This window comes from Acipenser ruthenus, chromosome 15 (genome assembly GCF_902713425.1).
Source record: "Acipenser ruthenus chromosome 15, fAciRut3.2 maternal haplotype, whole genome shotgun sequence".
NCBI classification, from domain to species: Eukaryota; Metazoa; Chordata; class Actinopteri; order Acipenseriformes; family Acipenseridae; genus Acipenser; species Acipenser ruthenus.
Window position 1 is genome coordinate 4,305,878 of NC_081203.1, and position 27,909 is coordinate 4,333,786.

The 27,909-nt window shown below is 40.0% G+C and overlaps 2 protein-coding genes across 5 annotated transcripts in view; both read right to left on the bottom strand.

The window, feature by feature from the left end:
- The window catches only part of LOC117422695 (globoside alpha-1,3-N-acetylgalactosaminyltransferase 1-like), a 50,860-nt gene extending 36,601 nt beyond the window's left edge, over positions 1–14,259 (bottom strand). The window contains exons 1-5 of one of the 3 annotated variants that reach the window (XM_034037956.3): positions 13,820–14,212; positions 10,385–10,451; positions 9,261–9,317; positions 8,046–8,183; positions 4,966–5,923 (exon numbers count right to left, since the gene is read on the bottom strand). In XM_034037956.3, coding sequence (XP_033893847.2) covers positions 5,236–5,923; positions 8,046–8,183; positions 9,261–9,317; positions 10,385–10,451; positions 13,820–13,982 — 1,113 coding nt within the window. In that variant the 5' untranslated portion in view covers positions 13,983–14,212 and the 3' untranslated portion in view covers positions 4,966–5,235. Of the gene's footprint in view, positions 1–4,965; positions 5,924–8,045; positions 8,184–9,260; positions 9,318–10,384; positions 10,452–13,501; positions 13,695–13,819 lie in introns of those variants that run through there. The other 2 variants (XM_058986916.1, XM_058986915.1) reach the window with 2 other exon arrangements.
- A 1,386-nt stretch (positions 14,260–15,645) lies between these two features.
- On the bottom strand, positions 15,646–26,938 carry LOC117421926 (alpha-N-acetylgalactosaminide alpha-2,6-sialyltransferase 6-like). Of its 2 annotated transcripts, none has more exons than XM_034036439.3 (7): positions 26,438–26,938; positions 24,098–25,088; positions 20,604–20,682; positions 20,033–20,218; positions 18,513–18,922; positions 18,309–18,416; positions 15,646–17,939 (listed from the first exon to the last, which is right to left on the bottom strand). In XM_034036439.3, the coding sequence occupies exons 3-7, from the start codon at positions 20,604–20,606 to the stop codon at positions 17,753–17,755; spliced, it is 894 nt and encodes a 297-aa protein (XP_033892330.2). In that variant the 5' UTR covers positions 20,607–20,682; positions 24,098–25,088; positions 26,438–26,938; the 3' UTR covers positions 15,646–17,752. The 2 variants fall into 2 exon arrangements, with proteins under 2 accessions (XP_033892330.2, XP_033892329.2); XM_034036438.3 differs by having other exon boundaries at positions 20,604–20,685.
- Positions 26,939–27,909: the final 971 nt, after the last annotated feature.

The following is a 27,909-nucleotide window of genomic DNA, read 5'->3' on the forward strand; positions in this document are numbered from 1 at the left end:
GGCATGTGCCCATTATAAACCAGCCTGCCAGGCATGTGCCCCTTATAAACCAGCCTGCCAGGCATGTGCCCATTATAAACCAGCCTGCCAGGCATGTGCCCATTATAAACCAGCCTGCCAGACATGTGCCCATTATAAACCAGCCTGCCAGGCATGTGCCCATTATAAACACCTAATGTAAACCTGCCTTCCAGGCCTCTGTGTTTTAACTACAGTAGTCTTACCAGCTGGTAAATTAATAATTTAGTTTAGAGTAACCAACCTTGTTATTCTGTTACCAATATTTGCTTAAGACATAGGACATTAATATAACTTCAGCTGACATGCCTGGTAAGTTTATTATATTTTGTATTATCATTTTTAACAGCAAATCAATTATACATGATGTGTTGTGGATCACTGTGAACAACTTGCACACACAGTACAGCACAAATACTATGCTGCACATAAAGTGAATAATTAAAATATACGTTTGAACAACAAAACGAGACAAAGGTAGAGATTAAGCATCACTAATATTTGAAATGATAGCTACACTTAAAAAAAAAAAAAAACGTTATATAATACAACTTAACAGAAGAAGATATTCATATTCATATTTAAGGCGTAACTCAACATATTTTAATGCCTTTGTGTGCATACGTTGTGCTAAAAACGGTGGTTGCTCTTCACTAGCACAGCATAAAATGCAAAACCATACTGAGTTATCCCTTTGTATGTTGCATCAAGGAAAATCATTGTTGGACCATACTTTTTCAACTGTTCAATTTGCCACTGAGAACTAAATACTATTATCAAGGGTTGCTTTTCATTGTGAGAGAGAGGCTGATAGTACACAACATTATCCTGCAAATTGGACTTAATCAGTTTGTCAACACTTATGCAATCATTTCCATCCATTCGTGTGTGTGCATAAAAGCTCTTTTTTATTACTTTAATGTCCTCTGGTGCCACATAGAATCTTCTGTCTGTGATGTCACTTTTTTGTAAACTCTGTGACCAATCTTTGCATTTGAGCATGATCTCTCCATTTGATAGCCCCTGGGATATGCACATATGAATGTAACCCATTAGTTCTTCATCAATACGATTCACTGCATTCTCCTTAGGGTCTTCTAGATCATGGCCAGAGTGCTCTTGCATTAAACGCACAATGCACCCTTGTGTAGAATTGTTGCTCACAAATGTAAAAGAAACGTACGCTCAACATCTATTGGCACAAGTTATTGAAGGTGCTCCTGAGGATTTACCTTTTGGTTTATTGGACCTTTCACATCGCCACTGAAAGTGATTTTCCCCTCTTTTTTTGATAGCTACAAATGTGCCAGTTCCATTCTCCTTAAGACATGTCAAGTGATTTTGCATAAACTCCTCTCTTGAATCTCGTTTTACAATATGTATTGTTCTCTGCACACGTGCGTCAGACTCCTTGCGCAGAGAGTCTTCAAGTGATGAGATCCAGAAACGTTCCATTATCTCACTAAACGGAAGTTGGATTTCGACCCACATTTAAAGGAACCTTCTGACGTACATCATCAATTCACCTCCTAAGAATAAAACATAGAGAATAGCCTTATGCAAACATTAACACAGTGCCCATCAAATGCAACCAGACATATGTGCCCATTATAAACCAGCCTGCCGGGCATGTGCCCATTATAAACCAGCCTGCCAGGCATGTGCCCATTATAAACCAGCCTGCCAGGCATGTGCCCATTATAAACCAGCCTGCCAGGCATGTGCCAAATATAAACACCCAATATAAACCAGCCTGCCAGGCAAGTGCCCATTATAAACCAGCCTGCCAGGCAAGTGCCCATAAACCAGCCTGCCAGGCAAGTGCCCAATATAAACCAGCCTGCCAGGCATGTGCCCATTATAAACCAGCCTGCCAGGCATGTGCCCATTATAAACCAGCCTGCCAGGCATGTGCCCATTATAAACCAGCCTGCCAGGCAAGTGCCCATTATAAACCAGCCTGCCAGGCAAGTGCCCATTATAAACCAGCCTGCCAGGCAAGTGCCCAATATAAACCAGCCTGCCAGGCATGTGCCCAATATAAACCAGCCTGCCAGGCATGTGCCCATTATAAACCAGCCTGCCAGGCAAGTGCCCATTATAAACCAGCCTGCCAGGCATGTGCCCATTATAAACCAGCCTGCCAGGCATGTGCCCATTATAAACCAGCCTGCCAGGCATGTGCCAAATATAAACACCCAATATAAACCAGCCTGCCAGGCAAGTGCCCATTATAAACCAGCCTGCCAGGCAAGTGCCCATTGTAAACCAGCCTGCCAGGCAAGTGCCCATAAACCAGCCTGCCAGGCAAGTGCCCAATATAAACCAGCCTGCCAGGCATGTGCCCATTATAAACCAGCCTGCCAGGCATGTGCCAAATATAAACACCCAATATAAACCAGCCTGCCAGGCAAGTGCCCATTATAAACCAGCCTGCCAGGCAAGTGCCCATTGTAAACCAGCCTGCCAGGCAAGTGCCCATAAACCAGCCTGCCAGGCAAGTGCCCAATATAAACCAGCCTGCCAGGCAAGTGCCCATTATAAACCAGCCTGCCAGGCAAGTGCCCATTATAAACCAGCCTGCCAGGCAAGTGCCCATTATAAACCAGCCTGCCAGGCAAGTGCCCATTATAAACCAGCCTGCCAGGCAAGTGCCCAATATAAACCAGCCTGCCAGGCAAGTGCCCATTATAAACCAGCCTGCCAGGCAAGTGCCCATTATAAACCAGCCTGCCAGGCATGTGCCCATTATAAACTAGCCTGCCAGGCATGTGCCCCTTATAAACCAGCCTGCCAGGCATGTGCCCCTTATAAACCAGCCTGCCAGGCATGTGCCCATTATAAACCAGCCTGCCAGGCATGTGCCCATTATAAACCAGCCTGCCAGACATGTGCCCATTATAAACCAGCCTGCCAGGCATGTGCCCATTATAAACACCTAATGTAAACCTGCCTTCCAGGCCTCTGTGTTTTAACTACAGTAGTCTTACCAGCTGGTAAATTAATAATTTAGTTTAGAGTAACCAACCTTGTTATTCTGTTACCAATATTTGCTTAAGACATAGGACATTAATATAACTTCAGCTGACATGCCTGGTAAGTTTATTATATTTTGTATTATCATTTTTAACAGCAAATCAATTATACATGATGTGTTGTGGATCACTGTGAACAACTTGCACACACAGTACAGCACAAATACTATGCTGCACATAAAGTGAATAATTAAAATATACATTTGAACAACAAAACGAGACAAAGGTAGAGATTAAGCATCACTAATATTTGAAATGATAGCTACACTTAAAAAAAAAACAAAACGTTATATAATACAACTTAACAGAAGAAGATATTCATATTCATATTTAAGGCGTAACTCAACATATTTTAATGCCTTTGTGTGCATACGTTGTGCTAAAAACGGTGTATTTTGAGAAGATGAATAAAACATCCTACCTTTTTCGTTCCAAATCTGTTCTGCAGCAAAACCTTGGCACGCAGTTTTCAGTTTGAATGTGAGGGCGTGGAAACAGGCAGCTTTTGCCCTTAGAAGGCGTGTTTCCTTTGTGATGTAACTGAGGAGGCGGGTTTTCGCAGAGAGGTGTTTTATTATCTGCCTAATAGGCAGACCTGCCTGCCAGTCGAAGTTCGGGGCAAACTTCTACCCTGTGCATTGAAGGCTCATATACCGGAAATATGATTAAATCACTCCAACAGGGAGGCACTCCTATAAGGTGCGTCAGATTTCAAAACAAGTGCGTGCAATTTTACTGAGAACAGTTTAGTTTTAAGTGAAGCACGGTTTGTTTTGCTTTTTTCAAGCCTGTACGTTTAAAACTGTGTTTTTGCTGCAGGGAAAATGGCAGTGTTAAGTTAAATGAAAAGCATATCATAACAAATGGTATCACTTGTTTCTCATTTTGTTTCTCAATTTGAGGAAACACTTTGAAAATCTGGCCCAGCCTATCTTAATGTACTGTAGAGGTTACATTAACCATTAAGTGCCACTGTCCTCATTTGACGACAGGCTACTTTTGAATTATTTTTTTTCCGAGCATTTTTAACTGACTTCTTCCTGTTATTTTAAATTTTGTCCTTGACTATATTATTATTATTATAACTTACTCTAATTTTGTTAACTGCAAAAGTTAAGTCTAAATGTAATGTATTTCACATGACACAAATACAGCTTGTGTTCTGTTTTTTTCAAAGAAATGTATTTGATACTTAATGGGTTAAAATGCATTTCAAAATGTACGGTTTCATATTACAAATGTAGTTAACAGTTCTATACAAAGCAGACCACTCTTCAGCACTGCTCAGGCGCGTTCTTATAAAACATACAACATATGAAGAAAAAAAAGTGCCCTGTGACATAGTTAGGAAATTACCAAAAAGGTACTAAAGATAATTATAAAATATTTTTTTTGTTTGTTTTTAAGGAAAGGCATCGTCAGTCTTTCTGCAAGACCATATTCAACATTGTAGTGTGATTTAAGTCATGTTTGTTATTGAAACTATTTCCTGTGACGTCAGACCTTTAGTACTTGCCCATCCACCCGCAGTTGGGGTCCACCCAAATTTCCATTCCTAGTTACGCCCCTGCTAGAAAGCACATTCTTAGACCGTGCAGATAACTTTTATTGAATAGTAATTAACTACAAAATTATATAAATTACAAGTGTTAATACTGTAGCGATCTCGGTTAACTCAGGCAGGCGCATCACACAGTGCAAGGCAATCCACACACAGGCGGAGGGCGGGCGCGAACCCAGGACCTCTCGCACTAAAGCATAGCGCCGATACCGCTGTATAAAAGAGCCGGCTCCTTTGCAAGGAGCGTATATCGGGCTTATGTCTTTGTGTGTGATTACGTCACCAACCAGCCCTGCTGCTGCCTTCCCCCGTGCACGCTACAATACATTTAGAGGAAACACTATACAATAATAACTTTTGAAAAATGGGTTTTATAAAAAGGGACAGAGTTTCAGGGGACAGTTATGATACTAACAGCGACATAAAATGTTCCACAGAGAAATTAAAAAGGTATTCCACAGAGAAATTATGTTCCATTGTTTGATGTCCAGACAGCGAAAAGAAAAGTGTCAAAACCCTGTTACAATGAGAAATCCAAACAGCTCATCAGCAAGTGTCTTTGGTATAACTGATTTTAAAACTCAATGATATGAACAGTTCCCAGTTCTGGTTCCTTGCTGGCTAAACATTGTCCCTTACTTCTGCATAGTCCTTCATAGCCCAAGCCAACTTGACATGTTCCATTTTTGTATATATCGTAAAATCCCAGCAGTACTCTGGTGATAAAATCAAGGTGGGCTTGTGTTCCAAAAAATACTTATTGAGATGGCTTTCATCATGCCATACAGCCTCAATGTTATTTTTCTTGTCTTCCATTATACCAGCATAGCAACTTCTCACTAGATCCAAAACCCGTGACGGGGTTCCCCCAAACACAGCCGCGTGGTAGTAGAAGTCGCCCTGCCCCATTTCAATGTATGCTTTGGATTCGGGTCGTCTCTCGTAGGTAAACTCAGTATTGGGTGAATTCATGAACCAGGCTTGGGCCTGGGCCACGAGTTCCCCCAGTGTCTCCACCCCGTAGGGCGCACGGAAGTCCATGTCCACGTCCATGCAAAACACATAGTCTACCTCGTCCTTGATGAAGTCCTGCAGCATGTCTGCCAGAGTCTTCATGCGCATCATGCTGACGTCCTGCCACCTGGCTTCTTTTGCAACAACCCGGGATTTTAAGAAGCGGCTGGTTCCATATTGAATGTACGGGAGTTTGGAGTGATCATCCACCATCACGTAGTAGATAACTTTGTGGCCAGGCATGAAATATTTATCTGCAGAGGCCAGAAACTTCTCCAAATACTTATCCAGGTATCTGTGTGACAGTAAGAGATATCTGGTTAGTCTTAACATAACAAAACGACAACTCGTAGCTATAAACAGATGCACACACTAGTTTTGTTTCCTGATCTCCATTCTTAATTCCACTTTTTGATATTTGTTATGCCATGATTTTTTTTTTTAAATGTATTTTTACTTGATAGCAAAGTTTATAAAATAAGGCATGGCATGTTTCTTATATATAGACAACATTTTGTTGAGTAATTAAACTTGGCTATATAAAGCCAAATGAGTGCCAGCCAGCTGAAATATTTAATAAATGACTGAGTGAGAAATGTGTACTCTGATGCAGAATCGCTTGGTGCCGCCCACCTGTTTTGCAAAGTGAAAGAAAACACCTGTAATCTACACCTGCCTGAGCCAGTCAAGCATGAAGATAACATGCGACATCTTGTTCCCTGGTTAACATATACATTTACAGTCCCGTGAATAATAAGCAGAACAATTTGGTTCTAGTATCAATTTGCAGCACACTAGAAAAGCAGTTATTGCAGTCACCATTGCAAAAAAGAATTTTTTACAGGTAAGTTTCACACTCCTACAAAATATATGCTGTTGAAGAAACACTGTACTTATGAGACTGCTTGTGCTGCATTTATTTGAAGAGGGGACTACTGTCTTATCAGGGATACCGGTATCAAGTAATTTAGTGTCCAAGTAGGTGTGACGGGGTACACCCCGCCCCTGTGTGTATTTTGTGTTATTTTGTATTGTTTGGGTTATGCAGCATGGGTGATTTAAAATGTAATATGGTTGGGTTTAAATCTGGTCTAGCAGAGGCGGGATTAGCAGCTTGTCACTGGCAGACGGTTTGTGAGAATGCACGGGTGGCAGCTAATGATTATTGACAAATTGACTGTCAGCCGCGCACAGTAAAAACAGAATTTTACCATCTCCAGATTGATTAATTTATTGCTAATCTGGAGATGGTCACATGTATAAAATCCTGCATCTTTGGCTGATCTGGGGCTGGGTTGTTCAGATGAGGAACGAGACTATATATATTATTGGTATGGGTTTTGAACTTTTAAATTAAAAACATATGTGTGACAAGCTGGCTTTAGTGGTGACTTCAGACCAGAAAGGAGTACACAGACAGACAGTAGTGGAAGGTGAAACTGAGAAGCTGCAGCGCTCAGTGTTTTAATAACACACAGAAAATAAAAGGTTGAACAAAACAGAACACGGCACTTGACGCCAAAATAAACAGACAGACAACCGAAACGAACAGACACTAACACACAGGGACGAACACTAAACAAACAAGTACTCCAGCACGACGTAGCAATTGGTTATTTATTTTTTAATTTACTTTACTCTCCTCACTCTCTCCCGTTCTTTCACCCTGAACACACAACCCTGAGTGAGTAAAACATGCATCTATATATGCAATTGTGCTGGGATTCAATTACCAATTAATTATTCACTTGAATCCCAGCACGTGAACTAATCTGTGGACTCCCGTGCTCACTTATCAATACACTTTTAATTTGCACGTGACATGATTCATGCAATCCCTGTGCCTAAATACAACTATATATTTTAAATCACTCGTACTACACAGACCCTTTTATATCCCGTGCACCAACATTTACACACTACATACAACATAAAACACAAACATACACACAGAGGCGGGGCACATTGCCACAATATCATAATGTTATTTTTCTATAAACACACCCATGATGTTATGAAGTAAAGAAACATTTACGGGACAACTTGCAAAGCTTTTTGCTCCAGTGCAAAATTTGCTCCACTTTTTCTAATGCAAATAAACTCCAGCTGATAAACTGTTTAAGTGAAAAAAAATGTATTTCTCTTTTTCATGCCTACTTTTTGTCTCTTGCTAGATTCTTGCTAGATTTGAGGAAAAAGCTGTATTAGCTAAATTCATTTAGCAATTTACGGGTTATCAACGTTTTAATTAAGAATCGGAGTCGGATTAATAGCAATTAATTACAACATAAAGGAGTGGCCAAAAAATATTTCCTGCTTAGGGCCCCCAATCAGCTAGCACCGCCACCGTGTGCTCACCCCCCCTCCCCCTCCAAACAAATCTAAGAAAAGTGTTTGTAAGCAACAGAAACACCTACTTCCCAAGTGCAAACACAGTCAGCCCGATGGTCACGGGATTGTTCCTGTAATACTCCTCCAAATAGGTCCTGTTAAAAGTCCCCTCCCACAGAATAGGGGCATTCCAGGGGGTCTTCGTCCGCAATTCGATTTTATTGCTGTCCGGGAATCAGGAGAGAGAGAGAGAGAGAGAGATGCGTTTAGAAACACCTGGTTAAGATGCATGTTGATACAGTCGACGCTCGTTATACCTTCCATTATGGATAAATGCCATTATATTATAGCAAGGCTGGCAGCACTTCCCACATATTGTGAATATGTGCCCAAAAGCACACACGTTACATTGAATTAAATAGAGAGACAGGGCTGGTCGCAAGAAGAAGAAGAAGAAGAAGAAGAAGAAGAAGAAGAAGAAGAAGAAGAAGAAGAAGAAGAAGAACTTATTGTCAAGCGATCCTGAAGATTGGTTGAATCTACATGATACGAGTCGCTGGCACAGTTTGCATTCAACTTTTTGGGGTAGTATGGATATTTATCAAAAAAAATTCCAAACAGCAGAGGGTTTGAGACATTTACGCTATACAACGCTTTGCTGTCAAGATGGCGAATGAAGAAATAAAGTTCTGCCTCTGGATAACACGAGCTGGGGGGAGGGTGCTCAGTTTTCGAAATTCAAATGATTAGTATTGCATACTTACACTACCACAGCACTTCTCTTACAATGTCTTGTACACTAGGTATAGAGTACATATTTCACTGAAGCAATACAACCCCTATAGGTACTCCCCCCAGCACTTTGGCATAATATACCTGGCTCTAATGCATGGCAGCGGTGCCATATAGAGTTGCTACGTATAACGATTTGGATTTAACAAATAAACAAAACAATGTATCACTTCAGAAGAAACACAATTAGATAATAGAAGAAGTATAGAAGAATAAAGGAAAATAAATGGATAAACAGACTCAATACCATGCCAGAAGGTTTAGATTGAAAGGAATAGTACAGTTACATCATTCATTATGTGGTAAATTACATCACGTTAATAGATAACAAGTGAGTGTAGTTACCATGGCTTCAAAAGTCTAGAAGTACCGCTCTTCTGAAGCGACTTACTTAATTCAACGATGCAGGCTGTGCTTTGTAACTGTATCTCAATACGTACTAATGTGAACAGCATTTCTGAATTGAAGTAAAATGAAGAACAGAAAGATGTTCGTCAGGCTATACTTACACAGGCTCAGGGTTCGGGGTTGTGTATTTGGGGACTGAAAGCAGAGTCCTGTTGGAACTGTTCAAGAAAAAATACAGGTCATTTATTTTGAACATGCCTACCTCATTTTAGCACCATCAGATAATGTCTTATTTTTATAATATTCACTCAAAATGGTAACTTGTTGTATTGGTGAAACGTACGGTCATCTCTCATGAATACGCATTTCAAGGGACAATCAAAATATATATATTATCACATATATAAGTATACATTGCAAATTAACTACACTGAAACCTACATGTCCAGTTCTGATCTAAACAACAAAAGCAAGGTGTCCTCAATATTTATTATTATTAGTTTATTTAGCAGACATCTTTATCCAAGGAGACTTACAGAGACTAAGGTGTGTGAACTATGCATCAGCTGCAGAGTCACTTACAATAACATCTCACCCGAAAGACAGAGCACAAGGAGGTTCAGTGACTTGCTCAGTGTCACAGAGCGAGTCAGTGGATGAGCCGAGATTTGAACTGGGGACCTTCTGGTTACAAGCCCTTTTCTTTAACCACTGGACCACACAACCTCCTTAACCAAATGTGGCAAAGCGTCCCAGCCCAGTCTGGTTTGCACCCTTAAAGTACTCAACCCAGACAGAGAACTGTAGTTAAACGCTTTTTGCACACTTTTATTAAATCAAACAAAAACAAAAGCCTAGCTCCAACTTGGAGCACTAGCTAAACTTTTACCTAAACTAGCACGGGACCGCTAAGCGGTTTACAGTTGTTCAAACACATACACAGTACAGTACAGTACCCAACAAACAGACTCCTATTTCACCCACCACCAACATCAGGTGTGCATTAAATACTCCTGATGTTTAACTTTTAAATTATGATTGGTTTTATTACATACAGCTATCGGCATCAGTCACTGAAGAAAAATAATGTCCTAGTTTTTCACTCTGGGAATGTGATAACCCTAGTGTCAGGCAACTTTCATGGGAATAACCAGAGCCAGTAATCACAGAGGAACAGTCCCATATCCTAACAGAACAATCAGCTTCCTGCTGTCCTCGCTCTGGTGGCAGTGTTAAGGCAGTTTCTAATTGTTTGTTCAACTCCTACAGGTGCATTCACACTTACTGGAACACATAGACCACTGTAAACATCCCAATGGTGACAGTGAAACCAAAGACCAGGCAGGACTCTCCTAAACCAAGAAAAACAGCAATGGTTAATAAGATATACTTAAATATAAAAGTCAATGTTTAATTGGACCAGCACAGAAGCTGAACATATGCTCTCAAGACCACCTGCAAAAATGCAACACGCTGTGCCCTCAGAAGAACAATGTACATTAATACATTGGAATAAAAAGACAGTGCTGTAGTTGTACAGTCCAGACCTGCCCAAACTAGTTATATCAATGACCAGAGAGTTATTAAAGACTATAATAAGCAAAATAAAACAATGTTAAACTGGATGGGTCTATTGCATCGAACTTGCAGAGTTAGTACGGAGCTGCGTACTAAGTTGCGTACTAGCTAGTACGGTACTATCTCGGGATCATCCCCAGCTGTTAATACCAATTGCAACGAAAAAACAAGCGGAACAAAGTTAGAGACTAGCTGATCCCCATCTTTAGTACGGTACTAAGGATCAAACATTGTTGTTGTTACCAAACAGGAACTGAAAGGGGCTCTGAATCATTCTTTCATTCATTCATTCAGAACCGCTTTATCCTTTTGCAGGGAGCCAGACACTGCACAAGGCTGGATGGCTCTGAATCAGAACATTTGAAATATTTGTAACAGTAATGTATGTATGTTACGATATTATGAGCTGATAATCATTTTTACAATGTTACAAATAGGCCGACATTTATACATATAATTAGTCTAACATATATTTATATGTGTGCACGTAATATTATATGTGTGCACGGACTGCCTATAAAACCAAGTGCAATGCCATGAAATAAACTAGCAAAGCTGGTTTAATTTTGATTTCTGGTTTTGATTACAACATTAGCTTTATACATGATACAGACAGTTGCAGCTCGTGCGGTGGGGCCCTTGCTATTTTAAAGGGAGTAAAGGATAACACACCCGGGCTGTTTCGACACCGTTCTCATTGGACCACAACAAATACAAAACAGGGAAGGGGTGGCATTCTGAAGTAGCGTAATCACTTCTAAAAACACCCTGAGAAGAGCACTGTTTATTTTATTTTTCAATGTGCCCCCAGGTCTTACTACGTAAAATAACACTTAACTCACATTCTACCCACTGTGTCCCTACTCTTCAATATACCTGCTCGCCCCTAAGAACCACCAGTGCCGAGTCCCCTCAAATTAAAGGGAATGAAAAGACTTGCTGCCCCCCCCCCCCAAAATAAATAAATAAATAAATAAATACGTCTCTCAAATGTGAAACATACTATTGCATACTACAAGCTCTACATGCATGACTGTAATGCTGCCGACACCTTCCTTCATTCAAATATAGTGACGACATATATATATATATATATATATATATATATATATATATATATATATATATATATATATATATATATATATGTGTGTGTGTGTGTGTGTATATTACATGCACACATTATTATTTCAGCAAAAATAAACTGCCAGTACATTCTGGGACTTTCACATGTCTTCCACTATTCCACTTAGTACGATACTAAAATTCTTAGTCCATAGCAAATTAGACTAAATTAGTCCCATACTTAGTATCCACTAGAGGGCAGCAGCAGTTATTTTTGGGTTTGTTGCAATTGAGACCTTCTTTAGTACGCAGCTGGGGATTAACTTCAGCCGCCAAGTTCGTTGCAATTTGTATTTAACTTACTAGTTTAGTACGGAGCTGCGTACTAACCACAGGATCATCCCCAGTTAGTACGCTGCTTTCAGTTCGTTGCAATTGACCCGATTAATCTAGTATTTGGTGTGCTCATTAAACAGACACACCGCATATGATTTTACACTTTGACTTGCTTCTGACAGCCTTTAAACCTCTAAATCCAGAGCCCTGATATAACCCAGTATCCTCAGGTAAGTGCTTTGTTTTGTGTCTGTGTGGCAGTGAGGACTACAGTGGTAACGTCAGCCCAGGAAATGAAACCAAAACTCAAAGGTAGGGGCAAACAGCGCTCCTATTTAAATATTATGTAAAAATTATTTAAACAAAAGTAAACACACAGAGCAAATTATACAGTCAAAAAAAAAATCACAAACACAAAAGTTCACTAAGGTCTGGCTGAGCAATTGGGGATGGGGTAAAAGCCGGAACGAGAGACGCAACGGCCTGGAACGGCAATTTAATGAATTCAATTGCTTTAAAAAACAGCATAAAAAGTTACAGACACATGAGGAGAATATTTTAGCAATCAGAACCGATTAATAACGCGCTGTCATTAACCCATTCCGGGCCAGAACCTTCTGTTTATCACCAAAAAGCTCCCAGAACACTGGGTTCCGCAGATGCAAAGATGACGAAAATTGTACACACAATACAATTAAATGAGAACATCATAACACTATTGAAAAAAAACAATTGCACGTCCATGACAATTCGTCTAATAATTACACAGAGGGAGCACATTTACTAATGTAACAGGAGGAGACAGGAGGTGGTGTTTTGAATGGCTGGATGTTGTGAGCACGGATGTGGAGTGTGATTGTGGGGTTATCTGGGGTGTATTGGGCTTTGTAGTGGCCGCCGGGGTTTACAAATAACTTTGTTCATTAGCTGCCTTGTTTTTTATTTGCTCCCAGTTCCCGTTCCCTTGCTTATTAAATTTAATAAACACTGGCTTGACGTGTTGTAAAACAAATTCGACATGCTCCGTCTCATTTGTACCCACAGGGGTTTTATATTAAATTACAGGCTAATGAAACAGTTTAACAATCCGACCAACATCTCACTCGTTTTACATTGCAATCTCAATATCACACATTTACTACTGTCGCTTTTGCATCTCACTCTAAAAACAGTCTCATCAACAACACTAGCTTGTTAAAGTGAACAATCAACAATTTCTATGTGGTTACACAGTCAACACCTTAAAAGTGCCCACACATTTCTTATATTAGGACTCTTAAAATATGCACATCTAGTACGGACGAATTACTAGATGTACACAGCCAGTTTTTTTAAAGCAATTGAATTAATTAAAGTGCCGTTCCGTCTAGTTGTGGCTTTTACCCCATCCCGAGCAATTGCCTTCCGTGATCCTTATCTTTACTTTGTTTCAGACTCCTGCTCTCGCTCTCTCCACTACTCTCCACCCAGAACGCAGGAAACTGCGGGCTTTTTATACAGGTGACCGTCTCCCGATTAGCAGCAATTAATCCATGAATTAACTCGGGAGATGGTCTCCTTCTGCACGACGTTTTTATAATGGAGCTTTTAACCCCATCCATGCTGCCAAACAAGAACAAAACACACACGGCTATTCACCAGCACTGAAGACATTATTTTAATAAAGGAAATATTTCAATATGCGCTGCCTAAACACTTAAATAAATTATTAAATATCACAAGAAGAAAAAAAAAAACTTACTTTTGCGCCACATTTTTACTGGATAAAGGCGTTGTGGTATGCGACTTCGAGCAAACTCATGTGTAAATAGAGACACACCTTGCCAGTGGAACGTCAGAAAATGTATTTCATAAAAATGTATCCCTTGGCCATATGAGCATGCGGAACAGCTCTGTGTTGACATAATGGGCAATACCTGTTTCAGTAATCACCACCTCACTCTTTTGTCCCGCCTACTTATTTTTTGCATCCCGGCCTAGTTCAGTTCTATTGCCCAAATAATTGTACAGGATTTTTCTTTTTTTAATTGGCGAAATAATTGTACAATATTTATATTCTGCCTTCCTGCTGAGTCAAGAAAGCCAGGTTTATAGATGTCTGGAAATAAAACAAAATTCTGAACGATAAAACAAAATAATCCATCCCCAAATAAAACGATACATTATTAATCAAAATACCACGGGGCTCCAGCTATTCTTACCTCGTTGATCGATGCATGGTAAGATTGACAGAGGAACCAACCAATGGTCGACTCGATCCAGATTGGGTTGTATTTCGGGTCGGGGTCCTAACACATACACATTAAATATTCCGAATAGTATTTTCTGTTTTCTTGATCACTCCAAAAACATTTTTAGATCGAGCATTTTTTTTTTTCTTTTTCTCTTAATAAACTGTTAAATCACATTTTCTGCCTGTCTTGTGATCCCAAGTTAGGAGGCTGTGTGGTCCGGTGGTTGAAGAAAAGGGTTTGTAACCAAGCGGTGGTTGATAAAATTGTTGTGATCTGTATTGCTAACAACTAAAAAAATAATAGAGTTGTTGACTGTCAACATTACACTGGAAGAAAACTAAACTAACGCTCAGCTTTTGGTTACAGAGAGATTTATCTATCTCTGGAAGTATTCTCTTATCAAAAACAGAAGGGTTAGCCAGATTGATAGACCCATCTCAGTCGTTGTAAGTTTCCCCCCAAAATACTAAGCGTATGAATTCAATCATCATTTATATGGCATAACAAACCCCATTAATACGGTTAATACAGTTTACTATTTCTACACATTATTCATATCCTTAAGATGTCATTCAAAATGTAATGCCCCTGGTAATGCCAATTGTAGTTCATGTTCTTTGCTGTCATGTTCCTTTCCAATATGTCCCTTATTTGTACTGTAATGTTTGCATTGATACAAATAAATGATTAAAAAAACTCCTTGAAGACAAAGGTGAGGGCAAGAACATTTTAGTTTTAAATAAAGCATGCATTGTTTTTGTTTTTTTTCAAGCCAAAGGAGGCGGGATGACTGAGCAAAGCTGCATGAATGCATTTTGTTTAAAATAAAATAAAAACAAACACTACATTAACCGCTGTTTTGCTGGACGTTTAAAACTGTAGGGAAAATGTCAATGGTAACTTAAATGTAGCTTTTTTACATTTACAGAAAAACGTAACAATATGAGTATTGCATTACTGTGCTGTATATTATTTAACAGATTCAAGATGTCGATAGCAGGAGTACATATTTATGAAAATCGTCGAAAACTAATTTTCAGAGTTACGGATATTTCACACGCACAAACAGCCTCCATTCCCAAGGTGTTTGTAGCTCTGAGGCTTTATTACTGTACTACCTTATGCTAAACGAATGAATAAGCTAAGGGAGGACGCCTTTGTTTACTCTTTGTGCTTTTATTTATGTATATTGTTTTTCATTCTGTTTTATAAAATATCTATAAGAAAATATACAATGACTGCAAAGTAATTTGGCATTGAAACAGTTAATTAGTAAGTCAAAGAATAGTGAGAGGTGCGGTTTGATGTCTGGTATCAACCAAAGACCAGGAAAAACAGGTTCATCCAGTTTATTTGATTCTAATTTTACAAATGTAGTACTAATGTGAACACTTTCCACCCAGAAGCTTGTTACATTGTACTGTGCATTACCTTCAAAAACATGAAGACAAATTGCATCACAAAACCCAAAAGCACAAAACAAATAAATAAATACTGTCCAGTTAAAAAAAGAACAAACATACTGAGCAATAATCTTGAAAATCCTGACGAGTTAAAGAACAAAAGGGCTCACTGCGGACACCAAAAAGTTCAAAAGGTTCTGGTCCCAGTGACAAAGACGGAAGATTTTCCCTGACAAATCAATGTAATTTTGTTTTACAAAAAGTACAGACTACAGTGCACAGACACCCATTACTGGTTTTAAATGGCAGAGAGGACATGACCATTTAGTTTAAATATTTCAAAAGTGTTTACTCCAGTCTTTAATGAACCCCTGTTTCTTGAAAGAGGTAAAACACCTGTTCATTTTACAAAACTATAGCATATTATAACAAATCATATCACTTGTTTTTCATGTTGTAAACCTCCTATTCAAATAGAAGTGAATTTGAGGAAACACTTTGAAAATCTGGTCCAGCCTATCTTAATGTACTGTAGAGGTTACATTAACCATTAAGTGCCACTGTCCTCATTTGACGACAGGCTACTTTTGAATTATTTTTTTCAAGCATTTTTAACTGACTTCTTCCTGTTATTTGAATTTTCTCTTTAACTATATTGTTATGATAAATTACTTGAATTTTGTTAACCGCAAAAGTTAAGTCTAAATGTAATGTATATCAAATGACACAAACACAGCTTGTGTTCTGATTTTTTCAAAGAAATGTATTTGGTACTTAATGGGTTAAAACAGATGTTACACTTGGACTGGTAGCTGTTGCAGGAGGCACTGAACTGTACTCTCAGGCATTCAAAAATATCAAACTCAGAGACTCTTCTACTTATTAAATAGTATTTTTTATCTACATACTGTAGGTGTCTCACAGCGTGCCCCTGTGGTGTTACCAAAGACACGATTCTGATTGAACAGGTTAGACACAAACAGGGGATGTTTAGAGGGTTATATGTGAAGTAAAGACGTTGCAGGAACACGTAGAATACAACACAGCAACGGTAAGTCATGTGTTCTATTGTAAACACTGCAGCCTGTTCTGTGACACTTACAAACTTTTAAACTGGAGTAAATGTGTGAATAGTGGCCCTTCAGATGTAGTCAGGAGATGGTAGATTTTAGTAGAAACTTCTTGACCCTTGAACAAAACAATACATGTAAACACACACTCTTAACGGATTATCTGAAGTCTGCTTGTTCTCTACTGAACACTCTTATTGTTTGTAAAGTTCAACAGTAATTATCCATTATATAGTTACCATTAAAGATTTGCTCAGAATGTAATCCAGTGTAGATGATACCACACCCAACGCACATCTGCAACCAGCAAGTCTAAAAGTAGAACAGTGTGCTGTAAGTAATGCACACTATGTATCTTAAAAAAGGTGACCGCCCCCCCTAGCTGAAACCTTTCAAATCTTCCTTTCACACTCTAATACTCATTAACACCAGGCTTGAAGCCATACCAACTTGGAGTCTGACCTCTAAAGCATTGTAGCCATCAATAAGCAAGAAGAAATCATTTCATTAGGCCATTTGATTCCGCAGACATGCTTGTGATTTCTGATTGACTGCGCTGGTATTTTCCATAAAAGGGTGTTCCCGATTTGGGAAGCCCTGGCCTAGTAAAAGCCTGGGGACTAGGCACTAATTTAACTGTATTCTTCAGTTAACAGCTGGGAAGTATCAATGAAGAGTTTCTCAAGGTATCAAAGAACAACTGTTACTTCTACCAAGCATTTCTCTCCCTGTCGTTTAATTCCTATCGCTCATCCACTGAATTAAGAGCACAGGTGACACCACTGATAAAGTCTAAGCAGGGCTGGTTGTTGGATAAGGTGCCTTTCAGGAAGGTAGTGTACATCTACCAGAGCATTCATTCTCAAACACGGACAGTCCCACCCCCCATACACTTCCATGTTAAGTCCATGTAAAGTACACTTAGTTCACCCCCCCTGTGTGATATGGGACACATCTGCACAGCTTGTCACCACTGTGGGTTGGAGAAGGTGATGTTGTAGAGCTTGGCCCAGCGTGCAAACACCTGCTTCTCAGTGATGAAGCGGTGGTGATTGCCCCTCCGTCCTCTCTCGTTCTGGATGAAGGTAGCGCATTCGTCAGGTCCCTTGGGTTCATAATAGTGGTAAGGCATTTTCCTGGGCTGGGATCTCGTGCTGAAAAAGACAAAAAAAAAACGCAAGTGTTTGCTGCTGGACATCCATTGACTTTCCTCTATATCACAAAACCACCACATAATCCAGGCTCTGCTTGAGAGAGACCCAGGACTGAATGGCAGGGGGTAGTTCAGGTCAAGGATTGAGGTTTGCTCCCAGTGAGATAAAGCTAATGAGATGTGAAATGAGATTGCTAATGACATATCAATAGGCATAATCTAGAGAGCATACATGTCAATTAAAAAGAAAATAATAATTTGGGCTAATGGGAACACTTATGAAGTCATCAGCCAAAATCTTTTTGTTATGTATTATGGATGGATGAACTCATTTTATATTAATCTGGAGCAGCTGCCTTTAAGCCCTTACCCGCAGTGGTAAGGTGGCACCATTCCGTATACATGAATGCTGTCGCACATCTCAATAGCGATCACCATGGTAAACCAGCCTGTGCTCAACCAAGAGTGAGACTTCGCTCTGGAAGAGAAACAGACAGGGGACATTTAGGAAGCGGCTGGCATTGTAGTTACTTTATAGTGAATATCTTCTGACGGGGTGTTGAAAATTCCTCACCTGTCCCGGCCGGTCTCCTTGTGGAAGAGATCGTCAAATTGACGCATCCACTTGGGGGCGATGGTGAAGGTGGAGATGTTGATGAAGGTCATGCTGACTCGCTGGATGAGCCTGAAGAGCGTGCTCTTGGAGTCCTTGCTAATCTTAGTGGGGGGCCCCCAGAAGATGATCACAGGGTCGGGGGTCTTATTGAGGAACTCCAGTGGCCGGCGGACCACCCGGTACACGCTAGAGTGCGCCACCACGCGGACCGTGGTCCGGTTCCCTGCGTCTTTCTCGTAACCCGCCGTGGGCGCGTCATTCATGCGTATAACACACTCCGATTGGTCAATCTTGGCTCCCATGTTGCTGCCCAGGATGTGACTTGAACTGGTCACCAGGGCGCACTGGTTACAGTGGAGGTTCATAGTCTTTAAAAAATAAACAGAAAATAAATACATAAAAAGGGTCACAGAAGTCATGTGACTGCTCAGCGTACTGGTCCATCAGCAGCTGGCTAACTGTCATATATAGGGCCCTACCAAATAGACACAGCTTTCTCTGCATCCACAGAGTTTGTTGGAATAGACAGACAGCACCAAGCTAGGGACGAGTCTGTAGCTGGACAATATATCCAGAAGTTAAAAAATATAAACGTGAAATCTCTGAAATTACTTACATTTATTTTATTTATATTTTTGTCCTGTGGTGCTTTTCTGCTCATACTACTACTTAGTATATATTTGGCTTCCATAGTATTTTACATGATTCGCTGCAGTAATGATTGTAGCACTTTTTGAATTATTTTGACCACTCATTTTAAAATGTAGGTCTAATCGCCTGGAGGTACTACCAGTTGAGATCAGTAGGTCATACTAAATCCGCCCCAGATGCCTGTGTCTACCAATCAGTGAGTAGAGCCCAGTTACTGGCTGTTGTCAAGTGTCAATCAATAAATCCTGTCCAGTTAATGATGAGCTTTCTTTTTTAAACTGAAACAAGCTAACAATCGCATCGGGAACCTGTAACGGTACATATAACTTCATTGGATTTTAGAGCAGGGTAAAAGTATACAAAACAGACCATGTTTCACAGTGCAGAATGAATTTCACAGTCTGTGTCACGTTTTTCATGGCCGTGAAATGGGTAGGGCCCTAATCATATATCATTCCAAGAATGGAACATGAATCTGGTGCATGGAATCTTAGTTCTGTAATTCACAGCACAAGCTCCTTTCTGCTATTTACTTTGTATTATTTTATAAAACATACATTCATTAAATTAAGTAAAAAAAACACTGGACTTGTATTTCAAGGCATCAATATATTCAAAATAGACATTTTACATGGGATAGGATAACCCACTCATAACCCTACATTCTTTTTATTGTCAATCATCCTCCTACTTTGCACTGGCAATAATTCCCATCTACAGTGAGTGACACCAAATGCAGATACATGGCGTGCCATTTTTGGTAGCCACCATTGTAGAAACTCATTTCTTGAGGGTATATTGAATCTACATTCCTGCGTCACACTTGCCTTGTTCCCGTAGACAGGGAGGTAGCCGTCCTTGACCTCCCACTTCTTCAGGCTGGGCAAGTTGTGAGAATGCAGGCTGGTCCTCACAGGGGTGTAGTGGTAGTCGTTGCTGCTGTTGGAGCCATACAGGATGAGAAGGGTCATCACCAGGAACACAGCCCCAAAAATCACCATCCTCTGCCCGCCCTGCACCCAAAGCAACAAGACAGCAGTTCAGGGACTCATGCTTCAGATTAGAGGAGCAAGCCTTTCAGTGTGGGAACACCTTCAAGCTGTGAGAGAGTTAATCCTTTATGTGAAACCCATTCTGCACAACCTAAACCTCCCCATCATTTGTGCTTATCTTTAAAAAGGGATCTATATTGTTCCCACAGGGGCTGATCTGGGGTCAGTTATAGGGGATATATTCATGGTTTGTTCCAGTTTAGATTCTTTATAGGGACTAAGATCATGCACCCGCTTGCAAAGGGCATTGCAAATATTTGTATTATTTGAGATTGCAGGGTTACAATAGTACAATGCAATCTTATTTCAGTTTATAAATACTTAGAAGATAACTGCAGCAGCTTACCATGTTGCCATTCGATTGACCGTTTTGCCTGCTGCACGAGGGCTGGAGGTTTACCTCTCCTGCACTGCAGCACACATGCCTGCTAACAGCAGATAAACCCAAGTTAACAGGTTTCACCAATCTTACCAATAATACCTAGAAAGGTTTGTAGCTGCCAAGGTGAAAATCCAATGAACAATTCTGAAATACCAGACAAATGTATTCTTCACTGTGTATCATATTCTGACTCAGTCACCATATCCTGGTGAAGTTTAAAGCACCCTGAGGTCTCAAACATGTGTTGTAAGTTCAGCCGGTACACAAGAGTGCAACCATTAACCTGTCCCCATGCAACGCCACCCAGTTAATGTAAGAAATACCACATAGAACAAATGTGATGTTTCTTACGCCCACTGGTGGCAGATTGTTGCAGGGGGACAGGTTAACGGTTGCACTCTGAGAGAACCTCTCGTCAATAGGATGTGGAGATACTCTGTCATGCATTTGTCTCGACTCGACTACTGCAACTCTCTCTATGGTGGTCTCCCGGCACGCACCATCAACCGACTGCAGCTAGTTCAGAATGCCTCCGCCAGGATCCTTACCAGATGTAAAAAAACTTGAACACATCACCACCCCTCTTGCCCAGCTGCACTGGCTACCTGTAAAGTTCAAGATTACTTTCAAAATTCTCCTACTCACATACAATGCCCTTCATCACACATCTTCAACCTGCTGACCCGCTATGTCCCTGCCCACAAGCTGAGGTTTAGCTTCATGGCTCCGACTCTCTGGAACTCTCTCCCAGTTTTGATGCATGATGGTCCCACCGTCGCTCGCTTTAAATCAGCTCACAAGACCCACTTGTTCTCTCTTGCTTTCCATGCTCTTTAAGTCTGATATCTGTAATTGGCTGTTCTGTCTCTGCTGCTTCTGATCTTTCATTGTATCTTCTTATGATTCTATATGACATATGCATCCATAATATTTTAGAATTTTCACATCCTAGCCTTGTATTTAGTGAATTGTTTTTTTACTGTATTTAATGTAGTATGCATTGTTTTTTACTGTATCTTGTAAAGTGCTTTCTGGTGGTGGGCCACTATGAAAGGTGCTATATAAAAAAAAAGATTGATACAGAAAATGATACACAAAACAATTCTAAACAAGAAATGCTTCTCCTCCAGTCAACAGTAATACATATACAGTATATGTCCTATATCTTCTGTCCTCTGATCTCTGTATGCTGTTGATTAAGTCTGAACCACACATGTTTTTATTGCACTGCTTGTATTTGTAATTGTCTTTTTTATTGTTTTCCAGGACCTCTTTCTTAATGAGTCCTGTACCAAGTTTCTCTTCAAGATTATATGATAGAACATTGCTGATGCATCTTAAAGCTGCTTTGCATCCCCAGAACCAGTAACATAGAGCAGCGTGTGTGAATGGCAGCCCTGGAGCTGCATGTGCCTCCCAAGCAGACACTGTGGCCTAGCACAGCAGAGCAGCTGAGCCTGCTAGACTGACAACACAGAGCACTCAGCCGAGAGCAAACCCATCACTGACAGGAAGTTCCACCAGGGCAACAGTCCTCTGTTTATACACTGTCTTGTAATAAATCATTGCGACAGTCACAATATTGATATTGTAGTTAGGAAAAAAGCCATTCTCAAAAGACATCTTTGAAAATACACAGAAACAGGGCTGTCCAATCTGATTATTTTGTTTTGTTTTGTTTTAACATACGTACATATATTAATTTAGGCCTAAACTGGATACCACATTAAAACCCTATACTGCCACCTCTCCATAATCCTCGTCTTTTTTAAACTTGGCTCTCAACACTACTAACAGAAAATAACAAAGCTGCTTATGGTGCAAAATCACTTCGATCAGACTGTATGGCTTTCAGGAACTTGCTAAGTGGATTGCTAGTGCATGGAAGCCCCACTGAGGAGAATCGCCATGTCTTCATACAGGCAGGCCCCTCTCTTGCAAACAAGCTAACAGCATATTTCTCATGTTATAATTAAATCACTGCTGAAGTGAGTTATTACCCACCCAATTTGTACCGTCTCCATGGTTACCCTAACACGTCATCCACCCAGCACTAGTACAAAACCAATAAAACATCGTAGGCAATTTAATCATCCTATGTGTAGGCAGGCAATGGTCTGATTAAACTGTCCTGGGGACACAGCTGGAATTTATATTGAAAATCTTTACCAGGCTGGTGCTGTTAAAGGGGACTGTGTGTGATCTCAGAGGACACAAGCACTGCGTTCCCACCTAGTCTGCTTTTAAACCAGTCTCCCTTCCTGCTTTCATTTAAAGTGTGTGGGAGGGAGTTCTTGATTTAGCTTGTCTAAATGACTCATACACACAGCAGTAAAGCACACACTAATGAATCACATGATGTAACGAATGCGAAACGCAAGAGTCAGTGTCTGGGATTCAGCCTGAACTGGCAACTTGTTTTAAAAAAGAGAGAAAAACCCCATCCCAAAACAACGGATGAACTTTAATTCTCAACCCCGCTGCATTTTCTACAAAATAGAACAGTTCACAGTACTGGCCTTTTTTCAACACCCACTTTAAAATAATTATAGTAGAATACAGTATACTGCACATAACAAAAGGCTGAGCTAATAACCCTAATGGAACACTGTACACTGAACATTGCATTACCCAATCATTATGCAGAACTGCTGGTCATAAACTCACTGGTAAAGACTGCTCTGGAACATGATGCAATTTAATGCAGACATTATCTTTGCCTGGTTGGTTATTTTTCCTTATCTCCATGCCAGTCTGTCTCTACCAGTACAGCTGACCAGCAGTTCAATCTAGAATCCTTCCAAGGGGGAATAAACATGTGTATAAGTAAGAATTTTGCATCTCCTCCATCTTTCTAAGGTTAAACTGGCCAAAATCTATCCAGACCTGGACCCAGCCTGCGACAGATGGAAACTCGCTCCTATGGACTGGTTTTGTCCCCGGTTGGCTCCATTTTGGACCTCTATCTTTGGGACTCTCTCCCTGATTGTGCAGATGCCCACTGACCCCTCCCCGTTTATTGGGCTTTTCAGTGTAGTTAGTGCTGTATCTCTAAATTACAGTCCGACTCTGTGCCCTTTGCAGCTCTATTGGTCAGATGGCTGATTTTGCTTGGTTGGAAGCATGCTGTCCCACCTTCACATGTTCACTGGAGAAGATTACATTTATGCTTTGGGGACCCACTGAAAAGCTTTATAAGGCCTGGCAAATGTCAGCCAATCTTCCATCACTTCCATACACCTCATAAACCTTATTAATGAATTACTAAGCCACACTTTCTTTCTTTCTTTCTTTCTTTCTTTCTTTCTTTCTTTCTTTCTTTCTTTCTTTCTAGAGCTTTAAGTTTGCTTTCAACGATTCAGGCGATGTATTGTTTGATTGGTATTAAAAAAAAACAACAAACAGTTTAAAAAGCACACATTTTTTACAAGGCTCAAAGAATAGAAATGAATTGCTACCTTTTGCTCTTCTGTTTTCAGCTTCTCTGCTGCTGATTGGCTGGTTGGTTGAGACGTCAGGCAGTTCAGCTTGTGCCAATACAACCCCACTTCTTCAGCAGGGCAGGAACTGTTTACCAGTGAGCACTCCCAGCCCTTTAGTTAGGCATGTTTACCCACTTGATTCAGTTTCCAGCAAGTTCACTATGAACACCAGTCTGTATCTGTATTTAAAGTTTTGACAAATGAAAGAATTGTCTTCAGAAAGATTTGGGCGATTTAAATGTTGAAAATATATATTTTTAAAAGTCTAGAAAGGTACTGTATGTTGAATCATATATGCGCAACAGTGTGCAGCTTCCTCTTCGTATTACGATATAATAGAGCACTAGAAAGTCCCGTGAGATTCTTTCGTTTATTTCGGTCTATTCTGGAAGTTCTTCAAGGCTCTGTACAGAGAGATCCCTGTATGGTTTCAATAAGAAGAGCTAGTTCAACTTGGAATAACATGTAACCCAACGGCATATGTGCAGGCAAACACTGTTTGATTCTGTGCAACCGGATTCCTCCTCTGGGCTGCTACAGTCTGATGAATTATTCCTTTAAAACATTTAAAAATAGATCCTGCTGCTACAATTACAGCTGAATTCTGGCCTTCGAGTCCTCATTATTTTCTCCAGTCCTTGACGACTGGGACCTCAAATCAGTATCCAAACCTCAATTCGACAAAGATATTTTGTATGCAACATTTCAGATAACCAGCAGCTTCAATGTTTCATTCTACTCCTTGTTCCAAATGAACTGTTAAGGAAATACAAATCCTCGATGGCAGTAGTGCATGTTTATTAGCCGCACTCAATAATTTAGTAGGAAAATTGAATGCATTTATAAAATGCCCAGCTTCGGGGGTCTGTTCTACAGTGGCAGCTTGCAGCTTGCTGGCAAGTGTAATCCTTGAGATTCAGCCTTTCCTCTAGTGTTCAGAGACTATCCAGATGGGGATAAAAAAGATCTAAAACCAAAAAGACAAACCAGATCAAAAGTTAAATAAAACCCTATTGACAATGTGGTATACTGTAGTATGCTGCAATTCAGCACCTACATACTGTATAATCAGATATTGGGTTTCAGATGGGGACATTTAAAAAGGAAAGGGCATTCCTCCTCAATAAGAACATCAAATGACTGCTGTTAAAATATAAGAGTCAAAACATGGATTGTTTGGCTGATTGGTAGAATGGTACCAGTTTCATGTTTTGGTATACCACCGGTATCGCCATAGAATTAAACAAGACAAAATGCTGGTTATCCATTGCAGTAGCATGCTACCAAATGAGGAACATTGTGCTGGAGCGTCAGGACTCTTAGATGCTGGTTCTGCCCGGGATTCTTCAAAGACACTGGGAATAGATATCAACTGTCAGATTTTTGTGTCTGTCAGATCCCCTCGATGGGATTGCAGCATTATTAATGCACAACCTAGTGCATCTGAAAATCTGTTCCACAATACATTTTCGTCTATTGATTTACTAATAGTATTGTCTTTAATTTCCATTGTATCCATAATGCAACCGTTTCACCTCACATTTATTATATGTGCAGCTGTTCAGAAGAATAGGGTTTTCTTCCAGGTAATCGACAATGTGATTATATGTGGTGTTAATTTGTCATTTGCCGGGCATTGCACACTGAATGTGTTCTTGTAGTTAAAGGCAGAAACTAAGCATTATTTGTTTAAGGACAGGATGTGGCCGGCTGGAGATTTATAAAAGGGTGCTGCAATTAATTTAGCACATCCTATTCTGTTTACTGTCACACCCTGTGCCTTCATTTCTCCTTCGTTCTGTGTTTATGAATTCCTACATCCTCTGTGGACTGGGAAAGGAAACAGAGCAAATTTCCATCCAAAACAACAGCTGCTGCCACTCCCACAGACCAGTAAAGAAGATCATCATAATGCCTGTTACAAGCGGCGTGGCATTGATTCTGTCATTTTATTATATTCATTCTGGACACTCTAAATCACACACAGGGAATAATAAAATAATAATAATAATAATAATAATAATAATAATACAGACACGTAGAAAAAAGTGCAATAAGTGTTTAACAATTATTTGCATATACAATACAGAGTATATTATTAGAATATAGACAGCTGAAAGGTTCTACTGATGTGTTTCAATAATAAAATCCCCATATCTCAAAATGATAACGTTCTACATTTGTTCCAGACAACATCAACGCTATATATACATACGGAGAGAGAGAATTGTTCTCGAATTATTATTATTATTATTTTACATATGCTTCCATTTTAATACAGAATTGTTCAGATCATAACAACATTCTATGACTTACGATTTTGCTGCCGGCCCGCCGGATTTGACACGTCCTATTTTCATCTGCCAACTGCTCTCTCCATTCAATCCTGCTGCCCCGAGCATGGAGAAACACAGATTCTGCTGGGTCCCAAAACACGCCGGGTCAGAACGCAACGCAGTGCGGACTAGACTAACATACACAAACCGCACGCTGTACTGGAATTGCTACAGTTACGAGTACGCTCGGATTTAGAGGGGGATATTAACGGTGTTTTTCTAAGCTGCTGTCTATTGACTTACAGGATGTAAACATCTATTTCGGATCTACAGCGTTTGTGTGCAATTCGGCTACTGCCCCATGATTTACATATCTCGTATACCGAGATGTCTTCGGCTGATGCAAACATTCTTTGCGGATATATGTTTGTTTGGTAGAGCGTGCATTCACATTTTTATCTCGGTTGAAACCCAGGCTCTAACCAGATACTTTTAACAAGATAAAATACATTCATTGGGCGTGGTGCAATTATTATCCAGCCATTACTGCTCCAGAATTTAACAATTATCTTCGCATTGGACCCAAGAACACAACCCCCCCCCCCCCCCCCCCCCGGGACTGAAGAGGGGTTGTTAAAAATGTAAACTCTCTTAGAAATCCTATATTCATCCAATAAGAAACATTTATAATGTTATTACTATAGTATTGACAGAATGTATCCTCATTGATCGAACTTCTCAATTTATTGTCCTGACATTGATCTACATGGATGTGGAAGCACACGATTAAAAACGGTGTCTTGGGAAGGCATATTAAATTCCTAGGACGTCTTCCTCAAAAACTGGAACGATCCAGGAAAAACAGGAACAGGTGGCAACCCTCATTTTATTAGACGCCGATTTTAGGGTAAGCCCCAGATTGGTATTTGATACAATCCATAGGGATTCTCCAGCGTTACAAAATGTTCTAATACCACCCCACTGTGGTTTATCTTGGCGCTTTGTCATATCAACCCTTTAGTTTCTTGAAAATTCTACCTATGATTGAGTGCTTTTGAAGTTATGAAGAAATAAATTATGGATAAATATTCATTAAACAAATATAAATACTTTTTTTTTTAAATAAATGTGCAATTGGCCAACTGTTCAAGCAAATACAGCAAGTGGTACACACACTAAACTTACATCTACAAACACAGGCTTTTACTTCTTGTAAGAGCAAGCAAAAATAATGCTGGTCCCCGTTTTAATAGGGTGTAAATATCACACAACACTGCCCATTACAACAGCACTGGAGATTAAGTTGCTGCTGCTTCCTGGATCCTAACCACTTCCTGTAGTTTGTGGGTCAATTTCACTCCAATGGTTTAGCTGCAATCAGTTGAAAAAATGTGCCAATGTTGGTAGTCCCTCTGATTTTTGCTCCGATAAATCAGTACTTTCTGTAAAGATGATATATAAAAAAAAAAAATAAAAAAAAAAAGGTTTTCAGCACAATGAAGAGGGACCTGT

Bases quoted from the DNA above. Each gene is read 5' to 3' on its own strand.
- LOC117421926 (XM_034036439.3), bottom strand. The intron at 18,923-20,032 runs GCAAGTGTGACG...TATTTTTTAAAG, and splicing joins TCCCTGTCTACGGGAACAAG to ACTATGAACCTCCACTGTAA. The intron at 17,940-18,308 runs GTAAGGGCTTAA...TGTCTTTTTCAG, and splicing joins GTGCCACCTTACCACTGCGG to CACGAGATCCCAGCCCAGGA.